We start from the raw sequence: 21,176 nt of genomic DNA, 5'->3' as shown, positions 1-21,176 counted from the left end.
ATGTATGTGTTTTCTGTGCCGTTAACGACATAATAAATATGGTACCGAAAAGCGGTGGCTGTTATTGTCCAATATCGCCATTGCACTTTCACCATGTTACGTCATTTTCAGACTGACGATGGGTTGACAGGCAGGCCAAATATACGTCAACGTAGGCGATAAATGCATAATGCCAAGTCCTATTCAGTAATAGGCCTACTAAATACTAATACGGATCAAACATAATATAGATTACAAAGATGAAAGCATAAAATACGTAAAATGTTGCACAAAAGATTAACGAGCCCTTTGTAATCTAGGGGATGATTAATATCCAATCCGTTGAGTAGACCAAACGGTTTAATCTAATTTAATAGCTTAAGAAAAAAAAAAAGTGAAAACAAAACACTTATTCTGCGCACTATTCAGCTAAAACATCCACTATTTAAGTCATGTGTGTTTTATACTAGTCAAACAACTCTTGAGCAGAGGATTCACCTGCTTTGCTTTACATAATGCAAATCCTACTCCAAGTAGCAAATCGCGGACTAGTCACAAATAAAACCTGCAATTACTGAAAATCACATGCGTCACAAATGTCACTGCTAATGACAAAGTTGAATCAAATTAACAACAAAAAAATTTACAGCATATATAAACTTCCTGTGAAATCAAATTAAGCGAAATCTATAAATATTTTATTGGCAAAAATCCTTTCTGTAACATAAGGGCACATTAATAGCGGGCCTAACATGTTGATAATTTTGAAATGTTAAAAATACATTGAAATAGGTGGATCCTTTGGACCTAGTCATACCTGAAAAAAAGACTCAAATGAGGCACTACACATACAGCTTATGGCTTCTCCTTGCCTACTAAAGCCACTAATATGCATTCATTACTCTAACTCATTCATCTGTTACAAAATATACCAATCTTAGTCCTGAGAGAGGTGATACTGCTTATTGCACAATTAAGAATGCTGTCTTCGAGGAGTGGGTGTCTGTTTTGGAACTGAAAGCTGAACTTCAAATTCCAACGTTTTTAGCAAAGGTGAAGCTTCCTTCCGGCAGTGTCTGTTGGTTAGGTCTCTTCAAGTAACTTTTGTAAGTTTCTCTGAATCTGGAGAACATATAAACAAAAGAACACAACACGTGTTAAAGGTACTGACACGGGAAAAAACGCACCACTTCGATGTGTTTGTTAACCCAAATGTCATTGTGTTAACTGATTATTAAACAAACACATGGTAGAATGGCTGCTTCAAATATGTCACTTATAAAACAGATCTCATGTCACAGTTAATAAGCAGTTGTTAGCCGAGCGAAACCTTTGCCAGCGTGGCATGTTTGAACAGCTCAGCGACGAGGGGACCAACCTTCTCTAGCCTGAACAGGTTTGTAGACAGCTCCCCGTACATCGCAGCGTTGAAGTCAACCTGGGCTTTGGGATTAGCCACGTACCTGAAACACAAAGCCCAAAAACCATGTGATTTAACCATGCTGGTGCCTACAACGCAGCATCCACACTATATAAAACACAGATTTTTCCGTGTTTATATATGTCTAGAAAATAGATATTTACATACCTGTTTTCACATGTAATAAATAAACATGTGTAACTTATAAATTAATAATCAAATGGATGCCTATTGAAATGAGGAAGCTAGGTGGTTATACTCACCCATTACGCCCGTATTCACCCAGGGATGTGAGACGCTGTTCGAGGCCCACAATCTTAAAGGCCATGTAACACGAGGTCAAAACAAGGACACTTACTCTGCACAGACAAGAGATTGCATTTTAGAGTCAACAGAACACCCAAATCAAAAGGATGATCCACTGTGCTTGTTCAAACATGCCCGGACCTGTTTTGAACGGTGACAAATAAAAGCTCAAACCTATTAATTAAGAATCCCATCAGACTAACGCAAGGACACACACATATTACTCACAGGAACAAGTAGATGAGGAGAAGGGTGTGCAACGACATGGACTGGGGAGATTGCTCTTTGTGCACAACGCCCTGGGGCAGCTTGCTTGGCACTGAAATTGAAAGGAAACTTTAGGCTACCAACAGTACATTGCCACAAAGGTTATGATTTTGCCTTTGTGTACCCTGTACACACGGCATTCAGAAACACAAATACCAGATAAGCACTTTGCAGTATTTCAACCTTGTGTTATTTTACTGTGAGAAATTACCGACGTAAAATACAGTGGACAGCGATTGAAAGTGCTTGTAGCCAGACAGCCTGTGTTCAAGTTTTCAGGCAACAGGGTTCTCCTACCATTGTGATGGGCTGCTGTGTGCTTTTGGCTAGGGGTCTGGAGGTGGACGTCCGCATGAACCGCCACCTCGCCGTTCTTCCCTCCGCTCAGGAACGTGTCTGGCAAGCTGGGGAACTCTGCTTAAACAAACACAGGCGCCGTGTAAACGGGTATAATATCGGAAAGGCGCATCTGCTGATGGAACCGCAGTTAGGCTCGTGTTACACTGGCGCAGGAAGAACTGGCGAATGGAGAATGTCGGGATCGTTTACATAATATTCCTGATACGTGAGCATGGGGAAACTCGACTTCTTTGACATGGCTGTTAAGGTGTGTCCTACGCGAAGATAGTTCGTTTTGTTTTCCTTGCCGTTGAGGGAACAAGTTACCATGTACAACCGTGCAATTTAAATTCATCTGTGTGACTGTTTTGTGACAAACAGAATTACGGTGGTTTTGGTTGCTAATGCGGTCTCGCTTAACGTCATAAATGCATTATGTTGCTTCCCAATGGGATACACAGGCCCTGTCCAGGGAAAAAGCTGCTCCTTAATGTTTTGGGAGTGTTAAACTATACAGTGGTACTCTACAAGGGGTTAGATGGCTGAGAGGTTAGGGAATCGGGCTATTAATCAGATGATTCCCGGCCATGCCAAATTACGTTGTGTCCTTGGGGCAAGGCACTTCACCCTACTTGCCTTTGAGGGGGGGGGGGGGATGTCCCTGTACTGACTGTAAGTCGCTCTGGATAAGAGCGTCTGCTAAAATGACTAAATGTAAATGGAAGACCCACCGGACATTTTGTCATAATCGGGAGTCTGTGAACCAGAGCTACTGCTCTCCGGCACGTCTTGTCTCCTGTGGCGTACGCCTCCATCCAGGTCCAGGAAGTCCACAGAGAAGTCCTAGCAGGGAGAAACGTTTCCGCATGTTGACCGTCAGTATACGTAATGGCACACTTTCAAAACTGCTTCATAACTTGGGGGGGGGGGGGGGTTGTTTTCCCACTAAATTCCTACTGACAGGAACGTTCCGGAAGTCAAAAAAGAGAAATCTTAAACAAACATCAAGTCGGCCATGAATCCTGTCGAAGCATTATATTATCATTATTATTCGCAACATTTATCTTATGTGTCATCAATTCCCTTAGCGGCAACAATCACAGTGAGTTGGGCTTCACTTCACCCGCGTACTGACCAGAGGAAGTGAAGTGGGGCAGTCCAATCTGAAGCTGTTCTCAGCAGAGGAAGGGATAGGGCTACTCCCAGTATTGTCTCCCTGAAACCACATTCCAACAACAGTCAGTATAACCCAGCGTCCAGACATCAATAGAAACAGTCTGCAACCACGCCATTTATATAACAGCATCATTCCTACGCATCGCCAAAGTGATAAGACAAGAAATCTCCTAGTGAGTTACAATCACTAGAGGAGAAGGGTACTCACGTCTAAATGAATGCAGAGGGATGTCAGGAGTTTGAAGGTGGTATCTCGAGAGAGGAATGACACGAACACATGCTGGAAAACATATTTTGCATTAGGACGACAAACGTAAGCATGTGAATGTGCAGGGGCGATGATAATGTGACAAACATTGCAAATAGAATGTGCTTACCCTCTCATTTGTAGTTGTAATTACAAGGGCATTTGGTACCAAAATTGCTGTTTTTGTCTTTTTGATATAAGTCACGGTGACAACTGGGATAGTAATCTGTCAAGAAGGGAAAAGTTACACCGGAATAAAGACTCTTCTGGAATACTTGCATAATCATAATATCTGTAAATGTGTTTGCCTTACCTTTGTGTCTCTGCCAAAAACTTTTGAATGGAAACAGATCCAGTTATCAGAGACATAAAGTTTCCCTTGATACAGAATGTCTTTCTGCAAGGCACAAGTGTAACCTGTAGGAAAATGTTGCTCTTTTAGAGATCGGGCAAAAGCAGTTTGGCAGAGCAAGAACAGGGTGCATATCTTCACATTTTCAAATTGAAATACAAGATCTACAGCACCATTGTTACAGTTCCATTGTGAGTCTGGGTTATTGTTACTCACTGAACCTTGAAGTTTATATAAGACAATGTAATTAACTCTCCGCAAAAGATGTATTGTTATATTGAACAGGTGCACTTACTTTGTTTCAGTGTCTCATCTTTGCTGATATGTTTGAATATTTTATGGTAATGGAGATTGGTCTTGGATATCTATAACAGATAAAACATGTTTTAATAGAGCAAACCCTGAAAGGATCTTTCATTTTTGATCCTAAAAACTGTATTTCAGATCAAATAAATAGTTATACACTTATTATGGTTTAAGAAATGAGACAGTATAATAACTATGGTATCTGTTTATGTTTAATCTATCATAATAAAGTCAAAAGTTTCTGTCCTGAAATATCCAACTTACTATTCGTGAAAGAGGTGACATTCTAACCATTTGTTAACAACTTCAAAATGTATTTCATGGCACAAACCTGGCTGGATTTTTTCCTTGCAATCTTGGTTTCACTGTCATTTGGATTTTGAATTGGAGAAGGCTGTTCCGCAGCTTTGAATCTGAAAAGCATGATGTTTAAACACGCATCTCAAAAGCACTGAAGACTGGTAATCCTGACACGCATACAGAACTATTTGACCTGGGTTCCCAGCAGTATGGTTATGTAAATATATTTGACACAACAGCATTAAGGTCTGAAGCTAAACACAGTTTGGCCAAGCTTACGTCTGCTTGCTTTGTGTCGGCAGTTTAGACATGCGTCACTTTAATAGCAAAAAAACGGACTACAGACTATTGAAAACCATACTAACAGAGGTCAAAACACACAGATTACAGGTTTGATTGGTTCCGTGTCCGAATGAACTGAAATATATGACTGTTACAGCCTATCGCTATTGAGTTTTAATAGGTCAATGACATCCGAGATCTGCTACACAGCGGCGACGCTTCTCGATCAAAACAGACGTCTCCATTTCAGATATGACGACCTCTGCTTTACCTCATGATGGGCGTTTTCTTCCTGCCGTCCAGCTCCCACTCCAAGTCCAGAGACGGCTGGGGTTCCCCTGCATGCTTGCCGCTCCGTCTGGGCCTGTCCTCACCTCCATTCTCCGTCTCTGACCTGCAGATGCATACACATGCACGGTGTGAATGTGTACAGTATAGCTAAATGTTCCCAGAACAAACTTTCTGATTTACACTAGCAACCCTTTCACGTTCCCTGACCGGTCCCACCAAATATAGCCAAAGATGGGAGACTATCACTCGGCAAGAAGCAGTTTACAGTAAACAGTGGTAGCCTAGCTAACAAATATAAAATATGTATACCATGGCTGATTATTGTAATAATCTCAATTGTTGACATGATCGTGGCTTTAGTTTTTACTTGCGTCTTTGTACAGGACTTTAAAAGTAAATGAAAACGAAAATGAATGGGCCACAATGTTTTACTTGACATTAACTTCACAGTCTAACATTGTCCAAAATTTCAGGGACTCGAACACAAAGAGCTAGCAGCCTCTGCTGCTACTGGAACAATGCTTGTAACAGTACTCTTCCTTCGTCGCACGTATTACTTGGCCATAACTTGCATGAACAAAACGACATAGGAATAAGCTAAATAAATAGTTGCAGCAAACGCAATCTTGAGCAAAATCGTTGACAAATAAGAATTAAACGGTAACGTTATATTTCAATAACACAGTCGTGACTTCTAAAGCTAGCTAGCAAAGTTGGCAGAGGAGGCCTTGTATGTTATTCCAACTTACGTGGACAGAATCCCCCGGCTTGAATCTTTCCTGGCGACGGGTTTGAGCGACTTTGTAAATTGTTCTGGTGTGGATAACGGGGTACGGGTTCTTTCGGGCTGTTCGGTCGTCAGAACCATTTCGCGAGGGACTGCTTCGGTTGGCCTCCCTCATCTATTACCCCTCTCCACAACCAGTAAAGTCGGTCGGGGTTTAGGCATCGACCGACACTGTACGGGATAGGTTTAAATTTGAGGAGACCGTTCGACGCTACCCAGGAAGTTTCGGAGAGGTGGAGTCGGAGGCAGAGAGGGGGAGGCAAGCTGATGCTCGCAAACGTCTGCGGATAAGAGAAAGAAGTTTCTCTCTGTGATAATGTAATCGCTATAACACTTTTACATGAATGCAATCCATATAGCGTCTCTAAGGGCTTCATTTAATTTTGTATTTTTTAGCTTTTGCTCTGAAAATAACCTTTCTAGTAACCTTCAGCAAATTTTGTCGGAACGTCATATTATCTCATAACCAGCAGAGGGCAGCAAATAACAAGGCATTAAACTAAAGCCAGTCAGCCGGTAGTCTAATCGTCACTTGTTTACACCATTTTAGCATCCGTATTCCAGATATTTCGGAGTTACAACTAATATCTAGCCAAGAGACATAACAATTATCTGTAGCTGTTGTGATGTTTAGCTCAGGGCCAGTGCAAGTTTGTAAACAAATATATCCCACGTGCTCCTCTTCTTTGTCTATTATGGGCGTGCACAACACATCTAACAACAGGAGCGCCTCCTACTGGAGGGGAATGTTTGTGACGTGTCCAAATCGCCGGCATGCATTACATGCATTTAGAACGTGCATTTTGCTTTTCAGATGATGTTTAACAACAAAGCAGGCCAACAATTATACACAAGCTTCCAAATCTGGATTTAATACGATGCATTTAAATAAAATAAAAATTCAAACACCCAAACGAAAACATACATTTTGTTCTGTGGCATACTCTAATTACTTTGATTTTAAGTCCAAAAGAGACTTGGATGTCTTGCTATATTTCTGAAAGTTGAAACGAAAATAGCATTTTCTACCTACCTACCTACCTAATCAATTTAGTTCATTGATCAGTGAATAACAATGAGAATCTTGTTAAAGGTTGAATCAACAAGCAAGACAAAAATGAAACACAATATACCATTGCTTACCAGAAAACATTCACACAGAACAAGGTTGAGTGGCAGTTTCTACACAAATTGTAGTTAATGGAACATGATTTATCAGTATACGACATGGTACTCGTTTTATCTGGACTACATACCGTTATAAATACACTCAGGTACTCATTTAGTCCCATGACTCCATACTCTGTCCTTAGTCTAGGAGTCGCTGTTGTAAACCTGAATGAAAGAAGAAGAACAAAAAAAAGTAAAGAGGGAAAAAATGGCTTGTCAGAGTTCATTAAGTATCCAGTGAACAAATGGCAGAGCCGGCAATGCAGGTTGCAGCTAGCTGGCCTGCCATTAATCATGGCTGACAAGGAACCAGGGTTAAAGGTGGGAGAGCTGCCAGCTACTCTGTAAGTGATTATAGTGCCTTTCTCACTGAGCAACGGAGCACAAAAGAGAGCGTGGAGGATAGAAGTTCAACACAGGCTGCTCGGTTTACAGAAGACACTCCCCCCCCAAAAAAGTGGGCATGCTACACATCCAGTGGACATATCAACCATTTGAACATATCTAACAGTGGCTGTCCATCACAATAAATTCAAATCTCTGACTGATGTGACTGCTTGCTACTGACCAACCACTGTAACACATGTCCAACTGAAGGCAAACAGAATTGACCATGCCTAGTACCTCTTTTGGCTGTATTTTCAATGGACTAGGCATGAGTTACACACAGTCATACAGCCCCCCACACAATAGTGCCTGGTAAACAAAGGGTTTAATTTGATCAATCAGCATCGCTCGACTTGTCCTTTCTGCTCTTATTTTGAGAGTGGGACCCTTTCCTCTCCAGCGTCTGCTGCTGGGAAACAGCCCCATCTCGATGCGGCAGCCCTCCTCAGTGGCTGTCAGCTTTTCCACCTTAGAAAAAAAAGAAAAGCAAAAGAGTAGATAGAGAGAGAGAGAGAGAGAGAGAGAGAGAGAGAGAGAGAGAGAGAGAGAGAGAGAGAGAGAGAGAAAAGAGCCAAATGGAGCCAGTGACTGGGGTAGATTGAAGCCCTGTTAAGTGCTCTGCTTGAAAGCATGTCTGGCCTCATTAGCTGTCAGTTGTAACAATACTGAACTGGCAGTGAAGACAGGTTGGAGTCCTGTGGTCATAAATCACTCCCTGACAGCAGCCTGACAGGCTGGGAACCCTTACACACGCACGAGAGCCAGAACACCCTCTCCTTCTTGACACTGCACAGGCACACCTTTAGACACGAAACACGGAAGGCATCAAAGCACTGCCATTGGCCAGATTTGGGGGGTTTACGTGTGTGTGTGTGTGTGTCATGGGCGTCTGTCGGGTTGACGAGCTGCTGTGCGGATGACTGGTGCGGGGCGGCGGGGGTGAAGGGTGCGGGGCCCCAGGGTCATTAATCACGGCCCCTGACATGCAGAGCAGGAGGCCGCCTCCCCCAGACCCCCCCCCCCCCCCTCCCCCTTGTGCACGCAGCTGCTGTGACAGTCGCCGCACAGGGCGATGTGTTCGCCCAAAGCCCACTCTGCAGGCCTGTGGCTCTCACCCGTCCGACCGGCTCAGTGTTCCAGTCAGTCACGGGCGAGTCTGTCTGTCAGGCCTCTTCCTCTTTTCTTCCGCGGCCCCCTCCTCCTGCTCCCTTCATCCTCCTCGGATGAATTTGTTCTGTGATTTCACGTCTGCTGTGCCGCGGCCTCCTATTGTCAGCTTCATTGGTTTGATCAGAACTGGTCGTTTTAATCATAGTTCATCGTGTTCTGGTCTCTTTCGTTTAGTTTTTCTGATAGGACAAAATCAATCAAATGAGATGGAAATTACAATCCCAGCCAGCTCTCCTTGCATTTGTTGCAGCGTTCCTGCAGTTGTACTCGCCTTGTCAATCATTTCGTAGTTCTCGAGCTATCAGGCAATACTTGCCATTGTGCTTCATCCCACTTTGAAAAAGCCAGACTTAACACGATTGTAAACGTGAGAGATGAAGAGTAATGGGGCATCTCATTCCTGTTCCCATCCACTGACATGACATCATCCAGACATGCAGCTGCTTGCATAATGAAATAAACCAGTTTGAGACGCTATTTCATCATTCACAGCTAGTAAATCATTGGGTCCAGGCGTAGAAAATGTGTTGAAAGCTGACTCCTTATCAACTTTTCAACATGGCTTGGGAAACATCTGGTATTTCCAAGGACCCTTGCCCAAAAACTTTCATGCAGGTCTTATAAAGACTTCTTTTATATGATATATTTATATCAAATTATGTTATAGGTAAAGGAAATGTTTCACTGCAATCTGTTTAATGTATAGACCAGCCAAAAGCGTTCTATATTTCACACTACATAAACACACACATTATTCGGACTTAGCCTGGACTAATGTTGTTCAATTTCCTTCCACGGTCTCTCATTCCAGTGAATCCAAATGATCTAACTATACCACACCTTGCCTTTTTCCTCTCAGAAAAGACACACACACACACATTATGCCACACACAGGGCCTGCCATAAATCAGTGGAAGGGATCAGGTCCACCGGTTAGACTAAACAACAGTGTTTGAGTGGATTTGCTCTCCCTCATTAATCATCCTGACAGAGTGAAAACACATTTCCCCTTTAATGACTGTATTTGGGTAATCATGTCTGCCGCTTTCTGTGTGCCTCTCTCTCTCACACACACACACAGACACACACACACACACACTCTCTCTCTCGTCTTCCCACTCTCTCTCAGTTAGTGGGCCTGGAATCTTGAGCAAGAAACATCTTTAGGCTGGACATGATAAACTTCGAATGTGGTTTGAAACATCCGCGATAATGTGTCATCTAGGTTTGGATTGTAAAGAGAGAGGGAGAGAGAGTCTAGAACCTTCCAAGGCTGCGATGTGGTGCCTGCTCCGCCTTATCGTAGCCCCTTAGGAAATCTTACGTTCATGCGGTGGTCGAATAAACTGCGAGGGGACGAGAGAATGTGACTGGGGAAGGCTTTCAGATGCAGAAGGCCGGAGATGTTGTCGCCCCCCACGTACAACCAACCCACCAGGCCCCCGCCAGCCTCCGGGGCCACGCCGGCCCCCTTGCCAAGGCACGTTTTTTCCGCGAGCGACCCCCACTTGTGATGCATGGGAGCTGACAAGCAGGCCGGGATCCCTCCCAGCGCAGGCGGATCAAAACCAGCTGCGGCCGTGCGCGTTAGCAGAGGAACCATAATTGCCCAATGCCCTCTTGTGCACTACTGAACTCGCTCTGTCCGCGTTTTCGCCTGACAAGCAAGCCGTGGAAAGCCGGAGGGAAGGGAGACAAACTTAGAGTGAGAGAGGGAGTCAGAGCGGGTCCAGGGAGCGCCACGTTTGGTCATAAAAGTGCAAGGCCAGGTTAATTTATGGTTGGATGTGGGTAATTAACCTCAGCATGCCATGATGGATTGGAGTATCGTGTTTTTTTTTTTTTATAGAGCTTTCTCGGTGTGTACTTAGAGGGAGGGGTTCGGAGTGTGGCGAGCTAGAAAAGTGTATTTTCAACATTTTTTCCCCTGTCTGTGGGTGAATGTAAGTAATGGCTGCACAGTGGTTTAGAAACATCAATCCAGCGTGTCTCACTTCTGCGCGCTCTTTTATTTTTGGACCACTTGAAAAGAAGGATGAGTGATGAGGTGATGAAGTTGGAGAGCGGAAGAGAGAATGAGAGTACGCAGAGGAGTTAGTCAGAGGAAAGATGTTTGTGATCTCTTTTAGAACTCGCAGGGGGAAAAAAAATCTGCCTTACAGGAGGCATGAAGAGAAATGTCTGAGATTTGTGCCTCTTAGATCTCTTTGTGCCTCTTAGTTTTTTGCCGTTTCTTGGCTCAAACAGGATTAATTCATAATCCTGCTGTATCTGGAAACCTTTAAACTGGCAAAACATTCCTGCTTTGTTTCATGACTATCAAAGGGATTTAGAAAGATTTAAAACGTATTCTGCACTTTCTGAATACAGACTTTCAGATCCAAATCTACACGGTTTAGGTCCAAGGCTGTTTTTGTTGTTGTTGTCCTTCCTATTACAAGTCGTTAGAATAAGAAACGAAGAAAAGACTCCAATACCTACTCCTTCCTGTCCGTCTCTCTTCCTGTCTCCTCCCTCACTTCCTCCCTCTTCTAGTTCTTTCTCTCCTCCTCCCAGTTCCGGTTGATGGAGAGGTTGAGACTTGTTGTGTAATGAAGGAGCTGCTCCGCACTCTGTCATCATTAATCACAGGGCCTGTCAGCTGTCCTCCCAGGACTCCCATTGGCCAGCCATAGCAGGAGGCGGGACAGCCAACTCCCCACACCGCTACCAGGAACACAGGAAGCAGTGTGTTGTGTGAGCATATTCTAAACCTTTTCCCTCCTCATTCCCCAAACTGTTTCAAATGAGCGTGCTAGGCCACCGGATTACATGTAGCACATGCTTGCCAGAAGCCTAGCGGTTAAAGCGTGTGAGTGTTGATGTCTGCCATAAACATTAGCCAGACTCTAGATGGATGGACAGAGTGATTGATGAGGGCCGAAAAGAGAAGAAAGGAATGATGGATGGATGAGATAAATGAGTAATGGATGAGTAAAAGTGAAATGGAAAATGGAGAACACTATTCATTTCTCCCCCGAGACAAGATGGAGAGTCCTTCCAATCCAATTTTATCTGTTGCCTCGGGTTATTGGTTTAACTTGTTCTTTTTACTTAATCTCTCAGGTTTTGCGGGTTTTAATATTTTTCATAAACAACAGAAACCCACTTATGTCCTTTAGGTGGCGACACAAACCTAAACTCCTTCCCATCCAGAGAAAAGTAAAAGTCGGCAAAAAAAAGAAGCCTATATCTTGAAAGTAAACATGCTCTTTACTCAGAATCGAGTTAATTTATCTTCTCAGAATTTAAACCAGTAATCCCAGTGGGTAATGGAGAAATGACATCACTTCACCGCAGGCTTGTCACACTGCTGTCTTGGGGCATGTCTTCCAACCTGATGGCTCTCATTAAAAACAACAGCTACTTAAACATGTCTGTGTCTATTTTCTGGGCCAAACAGGCACACCTGAGGCAACCTGAAACCCAGAGTAGGTCGATCTTCTCCTGCCCTCCTGCCCAACTCCTAACTCTGATGCACGCTACAGCGTCTCGGAACATTAAAACAGGAGCGGGTTCTCGTCTTACCGCGGTGACAGGGCGTTTTGACCCTTTTGTATCCCATGTCAGAGCAGTGAGTGACCAGTACGGGTCATCCACACTCTGCCAAGGGCCTCCCAATGTCACCCGGCCAGGAAATGGCATATTACCACTGCCAGTCACAAGGCTGTGGAGGTAACCTGAGCGATGGACAGGGCCTTATCCTGGGCATGTCAGGACAGCAGTGCGTTAGCTCCGATGCCTATCTGATGTCCTAAGAAGCCAGACTGACTCTGACTTCAACCCCTCATTGTAGGGAAAGAATTTCCGCAAAACTGTTCTGTCGGTTGATAAATCCTTTTACTGAATACGAAAATCGTGTGTTTGTTTCTGCCTGGTTTTGATACGATACACTTTTGAGTACACTGCTGCCCGGAACCGATGTTGATTTCTTAAATACGACCAATCCGATGTAATCTGATGATCGTTTAAACGTTTCAAGGCACGCTAAACACTATCAGGTATCTTAGCCAGGATTTACAATCTCAGCGTGTACATTCTCTTGGCACACCGCATATGTGTGCAAAATACCATGAGACCGGAGCCCTGCCCACTCATCCAAAACAAGCCAACCCTCTTCCATCAGGTAAGACAGTATTTCCTGCATAGCTGAGGGGTGAGAGCTGAGCCTGAAACACAAGCTGAGGAAAAGCACACCCAAAACCATCAATCACCCGATTCTGTCTGGGGGAACAATAGAGCCTGGCGTGAACCCACCGCTACATCAAAGACGGCGTTGCAGATGGACTGAGGCCTCTGTTCACTTTCCACAGCTCTGCGCTCGTATTTTATCTCTAGAAGACAGAATGTGTTTCGGAGCTGTGATGGACCCGGACAGCAGCTTCGCACATTATTTAGAAAACATCGATTTCACCTATGAATTTTACCGATACACGTTTTGTTTTTCATGTCAAAGATTTAATGAAGCATGAATAGGACTATACCTCGAAAATAAATTATTTCGTGCACAAGAACATAATACCCAATCTGGCCCATCGACTTCCTGTCAGCATCCTGGAGGTAGAAGAAACCCGTGCCAGCCGTGATGAGTGAGTACCAGCTTCCCAGTATCACACAGGACAGCGGTCCAGAGAATCAATAACGATGTTCCTGTGTTTGTCTCCAGAGAAACACGAACATGCTCAATGTGCTTCTCCAGGAGTGACATAGTGAGCTTGAAATCATTTGTCGGTTTGTTTGGTTGGATGAAAGTGTCCACAAACCACACTTAAGGGCTATTAAAGTGGCTCTAGTGATCGTATGGTGCAGGTTGAAAGAGTTTAGTTGACACAAAACCAATTAGTTTGAGAAATGAAGACAATAAAAGTTTAAATATATTCATTGTCATTTATTAAACAAAATATGACCTCCCCTTTCAACGGCTAGCACTGCCATCATTGATTTGTAGTAGTGTTAAACTCTCTCCCTTACACAAGGGCTTTCGCCCAAATACTTCACACAAAAATATCACATCTCCGTTATCTGTTCGTTTTCTGTACATATCCAAAACCAAGAAGCTCGGGACCGATGTGACATGCACATTCATTCTTCAGAGACCCAACATGAAAACACCGTTATCAATGTGACGAGGTAAAATATATATTTTTGTGTATGCTTCACTGATTTCTGTCAGGTGGCATTCCACAGATACGGTTCCTAACTGGTAAATGATATGGCTGCAATACAGAAATGGGGGAAAAAAGAACAATGCATTGTAATAGTAAACTTGAAAGCCAAGCGCTCAAAATAAATACAGCTTCTCAGTTGGAAAGAAACGAATGTTGGAAACAAAAACAAATGTCAAACCGGGATTGGCCCACTTGGTCTGGCTGCACATGCATCTGGCTGTGCTGCCCAACCTCCCTTTATAGTGCAGCCCTGTGGAAAAAAAGGTTATTGCCATTCCTGTCACATCACCTATCTCCACACAGCAATCACTATTCCCAGCATGACCGTCAAGACATTCGAGACTGTAAACACAGCAGCCCAGCAGAAGCTATCAGCCAGCCCCAGTTTGTGGTGCTGTGGTCTCACTGTAGCATTCAACTGACTGCCGGTCCAGTCCAGATCGGCCCGGCCCAATCCAGTTGTGTCCAGTTATTTGTGAGTGACCGTATCCAGGCAGTCTGCAGCCATGCAAGTGGCCCACCTCTCCCCCCCCCCCCCTCACCCCCAGAAGACACTCAAGAGGGGCAGACCCCCCTGGTGGTTACACTGGGCATACACAGAGTACCAGCGCTGCCATATCATCTCTGCTCAAACCAACAGACTCTCCTCAGTCTCCAAACTGGGGAAGCCGATTGAGGCCCGCAGGGCCTGCCCTGCCTGAGTCATGTTAGGACAAACACTGGAATGGACGTCGCGTGGCTCACTGGTAACCCAGGGCGGAGGCAGAGCCCAGTCTCTGGCTGTAGAGGGCATAGTGGGGGTAGTATGGAGCCGTGGACTGGAGAGAGTGCATGGGGATGGAGCCCGGCCCGGGAGGCAGGTGGACCTTGCTGTAAGGGTGGTAGCGGGCCAGGCCCAAGCTAGGAGGTGCCCTGAGGGAGAAGGTGCTGGGCAGGGAGGCCGGGCTGCTCTGGTGCGGCAGGTGGAGGTGGCAGGAGGCGGGGGAGGACACCGAGGGGTAGGCCGAGAGCAGCTTGCTGTCCATTCCTCCGGCCAGGGACGTGTGGGTGCGCAGGTGAGCCAGGAGCTCCTCCGAGTTGGCGAAGCGCTTGTCGCAGGGCCCCCCGGCCGATACCCAGTTGCAGGCATGGGGCATGGGGTCGTTGAGCATGAAGCCGTAGGTGTAGAGAGGGTGGGACAGGGACGGAGACACGCTGGACGACAGGGTGCTGGGGTGGAGGGAGTGGAGAGGATGGGAGGGATAGACCAACGGGTAGCCCGATTTGAGGGAGGAGGAGGGGTCGTGGACACAGGAAGTGCAGTTGCTGCCTCCCAGGTGGGGTGCGTTGGGGTAGCTAAGGCAGTACGGGTCCCTGCATAAACCCTGCATGAAGGAAGGGGGAGAGGCACCCGTGAGCGGACTGGAGCTGGGATGTTTCCCTGGGACCCCCACTCCAAGGCCGGACTTGGTATGGTCCAGCCCTTGGACGAACTGGGATGGGTAGCCTGCATAGGCTACAGAGCCGTGATAGGCCATCCCGGCTGAGGAGAGCGGGAACACCGAGTGCCCTGTCTTGTAGGGGGAGATGGGCGTGATGTGTCCGTGGGCCAGGTTTGACTGGGTGACCTGGGAGTCCACCTTCCCTGCCTCATGGTTGGTGCTGCTTTCAGAGCTGCCGTTGCTGGAGTTGGTGCTGGCTCGGGCATGGCTGGAGTTGGCAAGCTGGGGGCCGTCCAAATGAGACTTACTCAGGTCTGATTCTTTCTTAAGATGGCCGCTGCTGACACAGCTGCTGCTGCTGCTGTTTGGACTGGCCTGCTCCGGTTTGCTCTCTCCGTTCAGAGTCTGAGGTTGTGAAGCTTGCTGTCCACTGGGAGACTGGCTTTGTCTGTGGGACTGGGAGGCAATCTGGCTGTGCTGAGGGGGTGAAACGCTGCTTGTTCTGGAGCTGGGGGAGAAAGACTGGCTGTTAGCTGAGCTACCGTTAGTACTGCCGTTGTTCGGAACCCTGAAGCCAGTCTTGTCACTGTTGCCGTTGGTGCTGCTGACACTATCCCTACGACTGTCGCCGCCCACTTTGGAGTAGGGCTTGAAGCTGGACTTATCATCCAGGGTGGGGCGTTGTTCGCCCAGCTTCAAGCTGGAGTTGGAGCTGGAGCAACGCCCACCTCCCTCTTTGTCCCCCAGGCCACTGGAGGAGATGGAGCCCAGTTTGGATGAAGAAGGAGGATCTGGTTTACCTATCTGGGAGCAGGTCTGAGCTAACAGGGCCAGGGGGCTCTTCTTGGCATCCAGCTGCAAATAGAGTCAGAGTAGTTTAGTTTCCAAAGTGATTGATTCAATGGTTATTATTGACAATAACACTCATATACCATACACACAATTTACGTCTAGATACTTTTCCATATCTATTTCTCCATGATATTCGTGCGATTTAACAATGTTTTCCTACATCAAGAAATAGCTTAAAATGTATTTTCCAACGCGACTATCGCAATGACTAACCTAATGCTTATTATTTAAAATAAAAAACTATAGAAACCACGTTTCTACATGACGCAATTATTATTACATTATCATGGTTAGGTTACTATGTTTTTAATTCATACTATTTTGCACAAAAGATAAACAGCATTGATGTTCTACATTAGTAGCACAACAATTAAACGCCCGTGATGCCGCGCGTGCTGGAAAACAATGTTGCTTATCAATTTACTGTGGAAAACGACGAATACCTCGATGCTCACTGGTGCAGATGTCAGCGGCTGCAGGTACTCCGGGTGTAGTAAGTGGCTTGTGTGCGCGGTCAACATATTGAGCATCCGAATAGGGAGTCGCTTTGACTGGCGAATAGGATCCAAAGGAGTAAGTAAAGACACAAAAGCGCCCGGTCTACACTTCTGGTTATAACTAGCTTCAGTAGGCTTGGTGGTCCGCTCGCGTACTTGGTGCGTAATAGATCCAGAGGGGGAATCTTTCATTGGAGAAGGAAGCAAATGTTTTGGACAGGAACTATACGTTAACCTAAGTCCCAAGATCAAAAATTGTGATGTCCTCAACTAATATAGAATAGTAATTTATAATCCGTTGGTCTAGCATAAGTCCATTTATGTATTTCCCAAGCAGCCCACCTAAAAAGTTCCAACGGCCGAGAATTCTGCTTGCCCGTCCCGCTACAAAATCTGAAGCGACTCCTCTTCATTCATGGCTTCAATTCCAGGGCATTTTTGAAAGATTCTGCTCTTATTCGCCGCAACTGCAGCTATAAATTAGGTACAGTACCCTAGCTCTCCAAACTGGTAATGTTCTGTTAAGTTAAACGGAAAAACTCCTCAAAAGACAGCCGACGGATATCAGATGCGGAATCTTTGTCTACAGTGGTGCTTATCTGCTGCATACACACCTTCCCTGTACTAGCGTCGAGTGTGTGCTCTCACAAGAGTCTTCAAAGTAAAGTGCGCCGCCGTCCAATAGACTGGGTCCGCATTGGTAATGAGAAGGGCTAGTGCTATTCTTTTGGAGGCGGAGCAACATTGTCCCTTGACACCATAAAACATCGTCTGTGCTTGACATACAGTAATCAACTGTTACAGATAGCTCCATGGTAAAACATTTTTTGGTTAAGGTTGTGGATTCACATAAAACTATGTGTCAAGGTTGTTTTTGACCTTTTTGTTTAGATAATTTAAAAGTGCATCTAAATGCTGAAAAGGGTGACAATACATTTAGCTGACATAAAATTATAGTTTGTTTTCCATTTAACATCCCCATTACATTCACTGTCAACCAAAATGGTTTTATAAATAATATTATAGGGCTCGTTACACATTTTACAATACAGAAGCCTTCCCCTGTTATTAAATTGAGGTTTCTAATGAATCTTAATATGGTCTATCGGTATCTCAGCATATTTGAGCACCATAAATCAAATAAGGGATGCATAATATGTCATATACCATAGTCCATTTCTTTATCCTTTTATTCCATCTTCACAACCAGTGAAGAAAAATGTGATAAAAAGACGACTCTATATTCATGGTTTTATAAATCTGGAATGTTAATAACTTTATTGCATTACCGCCTGCTGACTGACTCGGCAATGAGCTAATTTTGTTAACCTAATTATACAATGAATTGGTTAAAGTACTTAAAAATTACGCCTGACAAGAGCTATTAGTGGCAGCCAGAAATAGTCGGAGTCTGAAGGGCTTTGATGCTCACAATCCTCTCTGGTCTCAATTGAGTGCGAAATTTGTCCTAATCCTTCATAACCTATGGGCAAAATTCTGAATAATGAGAGTAAAATGATAAATATTGGTCCTCAATCTTTGGCAGCCTTGCCTTAAAAAGGGTGCATTTATTAAATCGGTATTATTCATGCTGCTACTGCTTAAAACAACTGCCTATAATAATAACACAACTGCTTTTCTTTCTCTCCCCAATTTACCAGTTACTAGTTGTTACACCCCTGCCACTAGCATTTAAAAGTCACCGCTTTTCAAATATTCCTTTGGATGTTGTGTAACTACACACTATCTCCTTTGAAGCAACCCTCTGCCCTTGCAGACGAATGCTGCAAGACGCCCCTCAGGGCCATCCATCAGTGTCTCCTTTGTGATAAGAGGGAGAGCGCTGGGGCAACATCACATCAGGAAACAAGGTCAGAGTTCAAGTCGCACTAGCGAGACCGTGGCTCGCTGGATGCTTGTGCAGTGATGGTACACAGATGCCCAAGCCCAGGCAGACATCAGGACACGAGGGCGCATAGCAGAAACACAGCGTCATGATAGAGCTGGGTCAAACCAGGGCTTGAGAAATCGGCCTGGTGACGCACACACAGGACAGACATCCCTTGACAGGGGCACAGATAAGCTGTCATCTAGGGTTGGCATGGCGACGCTTTATGGTTATTGTCACTATCTCTCCTCCTGTTGACAAGGTTACGAATACAGCCCATCAAACATCGGTCGTGTTTGTTTATGCAAGGCCCATTTTCTGCCTTCTCATAAAAGCCTTTGTTATGGTGACAACGCTTCACATCTTTGGATCACCTTCTTCTCTCCCTCTGGTAGTGTTTTCATGCGAGAGATGGTTTACTTTATCTTTTTATGACTAACCCTCAGGGACACAGAGAGCTGTTCTGGAATTCCACAGACCACCAGAAGGGAAAGGTGAGGGGGTGGAGAGACAGGAGAATAAGCCAGCAGGAGGGGAGGTCTGAAGAAAAGCAAGAGAGGGTGAACGACTGAGAGAGAGGCTGGTCTCGAACAATAGGGGTCCGCTTTTCAACTTTTCGCGAAGCCCCTTGAAGTAGCTCGTCAACAGCTGGAGCGCGGTGTCAGTGAGTGATTGCTGTTTCCTGTTGTCGCTAGATACGGGGCGGGTTTCCCCCTCTATCAGGGAACAAAATCAAAGCAGCAGCGCCTAGGGAAACAATGGAAACCATTTTGAAAGACAGATCTAAACCCAGAGTCCCAGAGAGGGATGGTCAGATATGTTCCCGTGACAATAGCAGAGCCTGGAGATCGTGTTTCCACGGCACTCAGAACTGATGAGTTACAGTAATAGACGCTCGGTCCCTGAAGGATTTCAAAAGCACGACTGTTACTTTTGACCTTGATCTGATGAAAGTTTTATGAAGATCTCTGGCAAATTCCAAAGGCTTTTTCTCTAAAATGGAAACACACACATAAAAAAACAAAAACTTTTTCTCCGTCTCAGCCTGCCAAACAGACATTCCCGCAAAAGAAAATTACAATGGAAAGGGCTTTTATAATATGTTTTTGTGTTTACTTATCTCCATATGCCCACTGACTGTTCACATGATTGACAGGGTTTACTGAGAAACAAATCAGGCACTCAGGTGGACTTTAGTCTGCTTTGACAATTATGCCTGTTTACAATGCAAACACAAGTAGAGACAGTTGATAACCTCCCAGAGACTATCCACGTAAATAACACACTTTCTCTGTCTTTCTCTCACTCTCTCTCTCCCCTCACACATACACACGCTCACACCATCTGTGGGCTTTTAAACGTGGGGCTATTTACATACTTAAACATCCTCTAATCTCTCACACACTGATGTGTCAGTCAGCCACTGTGAACACTGCACTTATCTGACTGCCTAATGCTTAGTCCCCATTTGTTTTATCCTCCAGTGTGTCCACCTGTCATCTCGTTATCTTAACAATCACTTATGCACTCAAATATTTAAATCACGAGAGCTTATCCACCTCCTTCAAACGCGTACAGGACACACGAATGAACACACGCACCGACGTGCACGCACACAGCACACATGCTCTTCCCGGCAACAAGAGCTGCCATTGTGTCACAGTGGGGTAGAGGAGAGGTTATCTAGTCTAGTGGGTGGGGAGATCCAGAGAGATCATGCTGCTAAGGGGCGCCAGACCTCAATCAGATTGTGCTATGCTGTTTCTGTGAAATTTCATCTGACATCAAAGATAGTTTCCCCACCCCCCCTCTGGCATGTCTGTTCCTATTGGAGGATCTCATTTACAACACCCAAGGCAACCTGGCAAACAGGATGGCTGGAAAATGTCGTCACCTCCATTTTTGAAGTACAAAATGTACAAATTACTTTAATGAATCGAACAAATGCTCCTTAAAAAAACAAAAGCATTGAGCATCGCTCGGTTCAAAAGCAAAATCCAGTCCTGTATCTGGAAACTACACTCAGATCCAAGACATTCTCTGAGACAATTCACTGTGTGCCTTGTTCTTCCACCCTGACCTCCATCCACCCACCCCTCCTCCCTCCGCAAACCAGGGACCATCCATCACCCATCAGCAGATTGACACCCACCCTCAGTCTCGCTGTGGTGTAAAATTACTTTTGCCATCATGGCAGGTGAAAGATCTATAGCGGCTCCCCTTTTTACTTCGACCAGTTAAGGTGCGGGGAAATTGATGGTGACCGCGGAACCCAGGAGGCACTAAACAAACCTCTTCCTCGCCCCCCCATCGTCTGGGCCCTGCCCACAGCGGCCTGGCAATCGTTCATTATCGATTTTCCGTGCTACGGCAGCAGCGACTTAAACAGAGATACAAAGGAGGGAGGCACACATCTCGCATTTGTCTATCAGGACTGGAGGATCCATTGACGTGCACCACACAAGAACAGGGCCTCTCAGGTCGTTAGCTGAGCTTCCTGGTAAACAACCTCCGCGCGTGGAAGCCCAAGTC

General features: G+C 45.2%; 2 protein-coding genes across 3 annotated transcripts; both read right to left on the bottom strand.

Annotated features, from left to right (window-relative positions):
* Positions 1-655: 655 nt before the first annotated feature.
* LOC136964229 (GRAM domain-containing protein 2B-like) lies at positions 656-6,323 on the bottom strand. Of its 2 annotated transcripts, XM_067258243.1 has the most exons (14): positions 6,015-6,323; positions 5,246-5,368; positions 4,724-4,805; positions 4,382-4,451; positions 4,048-4,151; positions 3,865-3,960; positions 3,696-3,767; positions 3,447-3,527; positions 3,043-3,154; positions 2,270-2,386; positions 1,934-2,024; positions 1,663-1,758; positions 1,358-1,442; positions 656-1,101 (listed from the first exon to the last, which is right to left on the bottom strand). In XM_067258243.1, the coding sequence occupies exons 1-14, from the start codon at positions 6,131-6,133 to the stop codon at positions 1,063-1,065; spliced, it is 1,287 nt and encodes a 428-aa protein (XP_067114344.1). In that variant the 5' UTR covers positions 6,134-6,323; the 3' UTR covers positions 656-1,062. The 2 variants fall into 2 exon arrangements, with proteins under 2 accessions (XP_067114344.1, XP_067114345.1); XM_067258244.1 differs by lacking the exons at positions 5,246-5,368; positions 6,015-6,323 and adding an exon at positions 4,972-5,038.
* An 8,241-nt stretch (positions 6,324-14,564) lies between these two features.
* LOC136964235 (zinc finger protein 703-like) lies at positions 14,565-17,374 on the bottom strand. Its single transcript, XM_067258251.1, has 2 exons — positions 16,703-17,374; positions 14,565-16,262 (listed from the first exon to the last, which is right to left on the bottom strand). Exons 1-2 carry the CDS (start codon positions 16,946-16,948, stop codon positions 14,727-14,729), a joined length of 1,782 nt encoding a protein of 593 aa, XP_067114352.1. The 5' UTR covers positions 16,949-17,374; the 3' UTR covers positions 14,565-14,726.
* Positions 17,375-21,176: the final 3,802 nt, after the last annotated feature.

The sequence above is a fragment of the Osmerus mordax genome, chromosome 20 (assembly GCF_038355195.1).
Source record: "Osmerus mordax isolate fOsmMor3 chromosome 20, fOsmMor3.pri, whole genome shotgun sequence".
NCBI lineage: Eukaryota > Metazoa > Chordata > Actinopteri > Osmeriformes > Osmeridae > Osmerus > Osmerus mordax.
This window is presented reverse-complemented; position numbering and strand designations above follow the sequence as displayed.

Coding starts and splice junctions, on each gene's coding strand:
- LOC136964235 (XM_067258251.1), bottom strand. CDS start 16,948: ATGAAAGATTCCCCCTCTGGATCTATTACGCACCAAGTACGCGAGCGG. Junction 16,263..16,702: donor CTGCACCAGTGAGCATCGAG/GTATTCGTCGTT, acceptor CTCTATTTGCAG/CTGGATGCCAAGAAGAGCCC.
- LOC136964229 (XM_067258243.1), bottom strand. CDS start 6,133: ATGGTTCTGACGACCGAACAGCCCGAAAGAACCCGTACCCCGTTATCC. Junction 3,528..3,695: donor CCCTCTGCATTCATTTAGAC/GTGAGTACCCTT, acceptor ATGTGGTTTCAG/GGAGACAATACTGGGAGTAG. Junction 1,102..1,357: donor ACCTGTTCAGGCTAGAGAAG/GTTGGTCCCCTC, acceptor TATGTTCTCCAG/ATTCAGAGAAACTTACAAAA.